Here is a 9,669-nt window from a genome sequence, read left to right as displayed (position 1 = left end):
TTCAAAAAAATAAGATCCAATGACTCCGCCGGACCATAAACTGCACCAATCAGTCACACGTTGAGTATAGAGAGGCTTTTCAACAATAACCCTTGGGTTTTCCGAGCCCCAGATGCGACAATTTTGCTTGTTGACGAAGCCACCGAGGTGGAAATGGGCCTCATCACTCAAGATGATTTGCATTTGATTCACTCAAGTGAATTTTAATAATTTCAATGCGTTGTTGAAGCGTGTATCGTTCCATTTTTATTAATGGCGTAGTTTCTACTTGTCAAATGTCAAAAAATGACAGCTTCAAAAGTAACATCTACCGAAATAGCGGGCTATTCAAAATAACACCTCTTATTGGAAAACCCTGTATAAGTCCATTTTGTATTTTGTTTATTAAAAGGTATATGTTGTATATGCCTATCATTCTCTAATTTTCAGTAAGTTCATTTCTTGGTATAGTTTTTTCGTATACTTGTTAAAACTTCTTGATTCTGCCCAAAGGAGGGCGGTCCGTCTGCACAGACGCAATGCAGGCATGCTGAGTCAATTCTACAAGTATTTCAATAGGGTCTGCTCGAGGTAGCTAGCAGCATAGATATTCTGTGCATTGTTGATGTTGGCTTCACGACAAAAGTTCGTGAATTATTCATCAGTTTCTCACTTGTACTGCGAGTTTCCGGATACCATGTAGTACATGAGGGGGGTGTTGTAGAAAAATGTACTTTAAAAGTGGGTTATGGGCCCAATAATGTTGGGAATCTCTGGTATACACAATATATGTACCAGCTGTGCATCATACGATAATGTAGGTACAAGTAATTATATCAGGTCGCTTTCTCAGTGAACTGGTTTTACAGGTGATGGTAACTAGAACTTGTATGCTCGTCTCGAAAGTGTTTTGTGGGCGTTTCCACGTGCTCAGAGTAAGGTCATTTCTCCCTTACCTACTGCTGAAATTAATAAAACATTTTTATATTTCGCAATTTGCACTTCGTTTTTGTGACATTTTTAGTGTATAATCACTCGGGGTCAATATTTTATGATAATATTTAAATACAAATTTAAAAAAATATATTTTGTAGGCTGGTTTAGGTACCGCCGCCCCGAGAACCATTTATTGGAAAACCAACACCTCTGCCATAACCCTCATATATTTTACTTTCCAAGAACTTTCTCTACTTCATTTCCTTAAAAAAACACTCCAAACAGCATCCCAAAAAATGACATCAAACTTTATTTTCACTTTTTTTTTTTTTGGTCAACTCAATTAAGGACTTACAAATAAACGTGTTTTAAACAGTGTTTAAAAGTGTTTTACACAGCTGATAAACAATTATTAATGCAGGTTGAATGTTTTTTTAACAGTTGTTTAAAATTTAAAATACGTTTATTAGTAAGGGGACTACCTATTACATATTGTTGTAAACCGTTATTGGATGATTATTGTGTTTTATTTGCATAGTTTTGTTCTTAGTCTCCTGTCTGTTGCGTATAATTAAATATACGTAATAAAAAACTAATCATTTTTATTTTTATTTTCAGATTAAATATTGAAAAAAAAAAGTGTTAATGTGCAAATCGTGAATACGGTACTTTAGCAAAATGGCTAAGTGCAAAATTATGTTCAGCGCTTCGCTTTGGACTCTTGTGTTCCTATTGGTCGCCTCAAAGTCAATCGAATGCAGAACGGAACGCTATTCAAATTCAAAAAACAATTTTCAAGATGGCGGCCTGTCAAATTCGTACAATTCTGACAGTTACAGCGTTAAAGTCAACAATTCCAGTGAAATTGATGCCATTACTGATAGTATAGTTGAGATATTGGAGGATGGTTCCGATTCTGACAGCAGGAGACATCGTTATATGAAACGACCATACGGCGGCCGTCATTTTGAATTTGCGAAGCAAGACGGAGGATCGGAGGACCTGTTTGATTGGACAAGGGATGACTTTGTGATGACGGACAATCTGCCAGATGGGGAGAACGAAAAAAGGATTCAGTTCGGAGGAATCAGCGCGAAAGAGACATCTGTCGCCAGAAATGGGTAAGTTATACCTTATTTATTATTATTAACTAGCAGGAGTGCAAGGAGGATATATGATGCAAATGTGAATGGTAGCAGAAGTCGGGTACGCCCGAGGAAGACATGGCACGATCAAGTGAATCAAATACTTGAGTAGGGCCATGTCAAGAGTCAGAATAATAGAAGAGTATGTATGAGACGATGTATGAATGTGAATGAGGCAAAGAGTGTATGCCAAGACCGAGTTGTTTGGCGGTCCGTCCTCTCTGCCTACCCCTGCAGAGAAAGGCCTGATGGTTAGTTAGTTAGTTAGTTAACTAGCAGTGCTGTTAACAGTGGACTTCGCGTTGATTGCTCTAACTTTACATCTAGCAACGGTCATGCGCTCTGGCGGGATAAAAATGTACTACCAATTACGGCTATCATCTTTACAGGATTGAACGGAAACCATAGCACAGAAATGCAAAGTGGTCGAGTTAAAACAGGACTTCGGTCAAAAATACTAATTTTTGTTGTGATCTGTCTATAACTACAGTTCAATCAACTCTAGAACTTGGATTTGCTTTGAATTTAAGTTACTGGACATTCAATTTACTGGAAACATAATAATGTTTCATACTTGCCATATTTTAAGCCTTAGACACATTACGCTATATTTTGCGTGAATAATTTGGACGTAGCATGTACGTATTATATGTTGGGGTGACATACTAAGCTATAATCTTCCTCAAAAGAGGGGTCAGATCAATTAGGGAACTGCCACCGAATATCATTTATTTGTATGGGATCTGTCACTTCGACAGATGACAGCCGCGTAATGACGGCGCTCCGTAAATTGTTTTCAAACATCGCCTGTCTATATAAAACGCTTTGAACTTATAGCGTAATCTGTCAGCCTCTTTATCTTGAGTTTGTGAGACAATAACTAGTCTAGGCGTATTGTAACGTCATTGCATACAGATATATTAAATATTAGTGTGACATTGACATATTATTACATTCTGTTAACATGTCAGTGTCACACGGAAATATGTGTAGTTGATGTGAATCATGTAGCGGTCAAGGACCGGCAAATACAATATAAGAGAGTTATAATTAGCTATCACAGATCGAATGATGTACGGACCGAAGTCGGGCGGAAAAAGTCAAGACAATTTCTTTTGGCAGGTAGCCATCTTGTAACAGTGGCGTGTAGAAAGATCGAGCAAATTGGTCTGCCACGCAGACTTATGACCTTTTTCATACAATATTTAATTTTGGATTTGATGCCAAAATACCCAAAATTCTAGTGGATCTGAAAACTGTTTGCATTTTTAATGTGGATATAATAATATTTTTTAGTTACCATTGTTACCCTTGACGTTGCCATGTCTTCCTAGGGCGCGTCTTCCATAGTCACTACTATAGGGTTTTCCAATAAGAGGTGTTATTTTGAATAGCCCGCTATTTCGGTAGATGTTACCTTTGAAGCTGTAATTTTTTAACATTTGACAAGTAGAAACTACGCCATTGATAAAAATGGAACGAAACACGCTTTAACAACGCATTGAAATTATTAAAATTCACTTGAGTGAATCAAATGCAAATCATCTTGAGTGATGAGGCCCATTTCCACCTCGGTGGCTACGTCAACAAGCAAAATTGTCGCATCTGGGGCTCGGAAAATCCAAGAGTTATTGTTGAAAAGCCTCTCTATCCTCAACGTGTGACTGTTTGGTGCGGTTTATGGTCCGGCGGAGTCATTGGACCTTGCTTTTTCGAAAATGAGGCTGGAGCAACAGTTACGGTGAATGGATTGCGCTATCGAGAGATGATTAATGATTTTTTATGGCCGGAATTAGATGGTATTAATCTAGACAGCGTTTACTTTCAACAAGACGGCGCTATGTGCCACACAAGCAACGAAACCATTGATCTTTTACGATTCAATATCAAAATAACAACCCTTATTGGAAAACCCTGTATGATTTAAACAGTGTTTGAAAGAGAGAGTATCAGGCTTGACATATATCATTTTAATTTTTCTGTAGGCCTTTTAAAGATATACAATTCCGTAGTACATTATTTTGATGTATCTCATAAGGTTTAGCCAGCGTTAATAATGTAGTGCCTGAAAAATATTTTTACGACTTGTTTATAAAACATCGACTTTTCTCTACTTTCTATAAATATAATATGCATGTATTATATATGTAAACCTTCCGGCAGAAATTGCCTAAATGTTAGTAAAAATCCTATCAAAATCCGTTGCGTAATTTAGAAGAACTAAGCGCACAAACAGACAGACGAAGAGAGCGACATTGTTCTATACTATTTAGAGATTGGAGACATACGACTCTAATAGCAGGGGTTTGATAGACGCTTACAATTTAATTATTTCTGATGAACGTATTACTAACATCTCAAAGGTTACTAGAGGGATTCCTGCAGATGGAAGTTATTTATATTTAAGATTGATAAAAACAGGAACTTACCATTCAAATATTTTATATAAAACGGTTTGAAATTTTTATAAAACCTTTTTATTAAATTAGCGGTAAGCACCATATTATATTTTTCTAGACGATGAGTCAGTAACTTCCCGAGGAATTCCTCTAGAAACATTTGAGATTTTAGTAATACGTTCATCAGAAATAATTAAAATAAACCTCATAGAACCATCGATTTTCTAGGTTTGCTAGGGCAAATCTGACCTTGGGTCCATCCATTACGCCGGGCGAGGCCTTGAATATTGTTTTTACACGACTTCATTACTTACTTTATTTTATTGATTTGCTAGGGCAAATTCAACTTTGGTCTGTCCAATACACAAGAGCCGCGCGTCGCATATTTTTGTGCACGGCTGCTTCACTTACGCCGTTAAGATTCTGGATTTATTTTGGGGTATTGTCTCTTCTTAGAGATAAAGATTTATACCTTTTTGGTTGGTCTTCATGTTGCGTACTTTATTTAGGAGTTTGATTAAAGCCCCGGGCCAGTTAATTTATGGCTACGCCACTGTCTCTAAGTTGTTATTTTCTTTCTTTACGTGAAATCACTCTTTATCTCAAATATTGCATTACAGCAGTGATTTTTTTGGCTGTACCTTGTTGCAAATAAGCAAATTTTAACCATTTTGTATTTGAATTAGCGATTACCTTGTAATAGTAAGATTTGTAAGATTTGGCAGAGACGAGGCAATCAACCTTTATCTTTCCTATCTCCTTATCATGCACCACTTCCTTCGGCCTCAAATATACCTAATAACATATATAAATCCCTAAAGCCCTTGACATTTTGCAATGTATATCTCTTAGGAAAACTGTACAGATTCCGCTGAATTTTTTTTCGCAGATAGATACGCTGTTTTCTAACGTATTTTAAAATAAAATACTGCATTTAAAAGCAGATAAAAAATTATTGTAGAAAGCAATCACTTTGTGGTTTGACATATTTAAAATGAAATAAAATAATGTTTGTTTTAAAACCACGAGTTTTTAATAATTTTTTGAACCGACCAATACCAAACCGAGTAATAATTTTTTACCCTGAAGATGCTTGAGTGAAGCGAAACCGGTCGGTTAAAAAAACCCAGAATTTTTTAATTTTTTTCTGAAACGTTTATGCAATTTTTTTGAATGCAAACTTAAAGCCTGATGCTCTCTCTTTCAAACACTGTTTAAATCATACAGGGTTTTCCAATAAGAGATGTTATTTTGATATTCAACGTAAAAAATCAATGGTTTCGTTGCTTGTGTGGCACGTAGCGTCGTCTTGTTGAAAGTAAACTTTGTCCAGATCAATACCATCCAATTCCGGCCATAAAAAATCATTAATCATCTCTCGATAGAGCAATCCATTCACCGTAACTGTTGCTCCAGCCTCATTTTCGAAAAAGTAAGGTCCAATGACTCCGCCGGACCATAAACCGCACCAAACAGTCACACGTTGAGGAAAGAGAGGCTTTTTAACAATAACTCTTGGGTTTTCCGAGCCCCAGATGCGACAATTTTGCTTGTTGACGAAGCCACCGAAGTGGAAATGGGCCTCATCACTCAAGATGATTTGCATTTAATTCACTCAAGTGAATTTTAATAATTTCAATGCGTTGTTGAAGCGTGTATCGTTCCATTTTTATCAATGGCGTAGTTTATAATTGTCAAATGTCAAAAAATTACAGCTTCAAACGTAACATCTACCGAAATAAAAATCCGTCGCACGCGGGCTATTCAAAATAACACCTCTTATTGGAAAACCCTGTATTTCTCACCCTAATACAAAGTGAGATAGCATAACTTTAATGATACCGTGTCAGGCTGGAAGATATATCTCTTTAAAAGACTCTACGGTTGTCTGTGAAGAATATTTTCCAAGTTGTTGACATAAAGTTCATTTCTTCAATATCCAATAAACACTTTTGTGTAACAAATAATAATACCGAAAGAAGCACGGTTATGCAACAAACATTGTTATGCAAGACACATTCTGTTGCTTAAAATATGTTGTTGCTGCGAGAAACATCTTGATGCAAAAGTCATAGATGATGCGAGAAATATTGTTACCTTAAAACATAATTATCTCAAAAATATATTATTGCAAGAAAATTTACTGTTGTTACAAGAAATACATGTATAATAATAATAATAACAAAACGTTTACTGAGACATAATTGATAACTAGTGACTGACACAATATTTATTTATTTATTTTATCTATTACAAACAATACAAAACAAAATGAACCTTTGTCTGTCCAACTGGGAAGGATTCCCGTTTCAGGACAGCCAAATTGTGTATTTAGTACATAATATTCTTACAATGGAATGGCGATGCTATCAAAACAAATTTTGAGAACATTGTTGATTGCATTTGAAGTGACAGGATGGTTTCTTTATCCTTGAAAGAATCGCAAAGATGTAATTTATTACCAGAGTCAATTTGGATAACATTAGTAATTGCATTCAGAACAGATTAATGGTTTATTTCGGGACATCACAAGTCTGAGATTCTTTCCAGGGCATTTTGGAGAACATTTACAATTGTATAGTTAGAATTTCCACATTTATAAATCAGTATAAGATCAATATAAAACAATCAAGTATAGTTATAGTGACTTTAAACTAAGACTTATAGCTAGCAAAGTATACGGAGACTTAATTGATAACTAGTGACTGACATAATGCAAGACTACCACTTACATCTAAGACTTAAATTTATAGTTATAGTGACTTAGAATTAAGAATTGTCACCAGGTACTTTCAACCAACAACAGACGTATTAGCATGATTATTAGGAACGAAAACTGAGAATTATAAGTAGTGACTTACATAATACAAGTCTATCACTTACATTTAAAACTTATTATTTTTTCCGAATTTATGTCCGGGTTAAATCTTCACCACAGGAAAAACTAAAACCTTCCATACACTTTTCCACAAATGATCATCTAGTCAATCCACATTATACAAGTGCATTATATAAGCATAATAAATACAAAACAATACAAGAACAACACATCAACTCACCAGAGATCAAATGGGAAAATAATTCACCGACTCCAGATATTTTCATATCAAAGGGTTCGGCTCGGTAGAACTTCTAACAGGGCCTATAAATCCTACTAATCCCTCAACATAAATATTTAAAAAATCTTTCGTTATCCTACATGTATTTAAAATGACTGATTTTTGCATTTTCATACATAAATTCTTACACAGATCTAATACGCCTAAATTTTGAATGAGAGAGCTAGGTATAATGCCAGTAGCAGAAATAACAAATGGTAATATGTTTATAGTCTGAGAATGCCAAATTCTTTTAATCTCATTTTTCTTCTTTTTTTTTTTTCAATATTATAGGAATTTGGATTAAAACTGATAGTATTATTAATATTAAACATTTTGTACAATTATACAATTTGTTGCATCTCATTTAAAATCAAAAATTTGCGAGTTTAAAAAAATTCAACGTTGTTCTTGCATCACTTTGAAGATTTCTAGAAAAAATAAATACTGGGAGATATTATTCAATTTCTATTTTAGACTATTGAGAAACTCGAATGTAATGTGTGTTTTCTGTGAACTCACGTTTCAAGAAGTGCTTTCTTTAATAGTGACTAGATCTGGATCGCTTCCAAGAACCTCTCGAAGAGATCAACCGAGATAATAGAAGTGTTTGAGGCGTCTCCGTGTGCCTAAATTAAGTACAATATTTTCACCACTTGTTTTTTTAGTCCCAACTGATCGTAACGGTCTCCAGTGAGATTACTGCATCCTCAATTGGGAAGGTAGTGAGGAGAGGAAGAGATAGGAAAGATGAAGGTTGATAAGTACCTGGCAGTTCAGATCTAGTCACGAAACACAGTTAAAGTCTCAAAAAGGTGTTTTTTTCACTAAGGGCGATATCTAACATAGCTTTAGACGTGCATTGTGAGCAGATTTGAATAACCAACAGAGGCGAGGGGAAGGAGATGGGGAAGAGGAAGCTGACTATACAGATCTTATCACCAAAATCTGCTACAGCCCTTTAAAGCGACGTTTCGATTGTAAATACACTATGTACTGTTTTCAATTAATAATTTAACAGTTCTTACGCCGGGATTTGGGCCAGCGACTTACGGATTCGTAATCGAGGATTTTAACCACTCATCCACTTTCCTGGTGTGTGTCTGGGGCCAAGGAGTCGAAACGATTTTGGAAATTGTAAGGCTGTCGACTAGTAATCTGGAGGTCGCGGGTTTAAATCCCGCCGTACGCAAGCAGATTTTAAATCATGTTATTTGATAATTTATTAATTTAAAATATTTATATCACAATTTAGAATTGAAACGACCAGATGACCAGTCACCAGATCTGGATAGCTAGGTACTTTCCCACCTTCCTCTTGCCCATCTCCTCCCCCTCCCCACTGGGATGCCATAGTCTCACTGGCTCTAGACTGTTGAAAACAGTTTGTGAAAATTACACTTCTAGCTATTATAGGTTCGCCGAGAACAATAAATCGTTCTTCGATAGAATCGTTACATTTTCAAGAATTTGTTCCCGGATTTCTCGATTAAATCGAATGTTTACTGTTATGTTCGATATTTTCATGGTCAGGTATGTTTACTTACTCAGAACTGAGAATTATAAGCGTATTGTAAACAATCTGATTAACAAAACATCACGCCATTTCTCCCACTTCTACTAGGCAAATAATATGTTATTAAAAAATCATTTTTAAAAGTACAATTAAGGCGATGCCATACGTAGTAATGCAAAATCATGTGTTTTTGGTTTGAAAATTTGGTCGCCTAGAAATGTTTCAGATGCTTTAATTAAATACTGCGAGTAGAATGACTTGGCCTTTGAAATAATCGAGTATTTTTTAGATAAGTCTTTTTATAAGGCCAGGAAAAAATAATGTATAAGGCCTATGAAAACTGCTTTAAAGTTCAAAATCTCCTACTTATGAACTCATTTTCGGTTATTATTTTATTGTATAATGTGGCAAATTAAGTTATTTATAAAATAATCGAAAAAAAATTAAATATTTATGCCTGAACATCCACAAAATAAAATAAAAGGCACTTTTTGGCAATGTTTTTTTCTTGCATAGATCAAAACAGGCGGATGGTGTTAATCGGGAATTTAAACCTTATGGCCATCTACGTAAGGGTTATTATTGATAGCGGCTCA

General features: G+C 35.3%; 1 protein-coding gene across 1 annotated transcript in view; it reads left to right on the top strand.

The window, feature by feature from the left end:
* Positions 1 to 1,558: 1,558 nt before the first annotated feature.
* Positions 1,559 to 9,669, top strand: part of LOC149414361 (uncharacterized) — a 144,323-nt gene continuing 136,212 nt past the window's right edge. Inside the window, exon 1 of the mRNA XM_089644255.1 lies at positions 1,559 to 2,036. Coding sequence (XP_089500381.1) covers positions 1,594 to 2,036 — 443 coding nt within the window. The 5' untranslated portion in view covers positions 1,559 to 1,593. The remainder of the gene's footprint in view (positions 2,037 to 9,669) is intronic.

This window comes from Hesperophylax consimilis, chromosome 20 (assembly GCF_061612785.1).
Source record: "Hesperophylax consimilis isolate HC1 chromosome 20, BYU_Hcon_1.0, whole genome shotgun sequence".
NCBI classification, from domain to species: Eukaryota; Metazoa; Arthropoda; class Insecta; order Trichoptera; family Limnephilidae; genus Hesperophylax; species Hesperophylax consimilis.
This window is presented reverse-complemented; position numbering and strand designations above follow the sequence as displayed.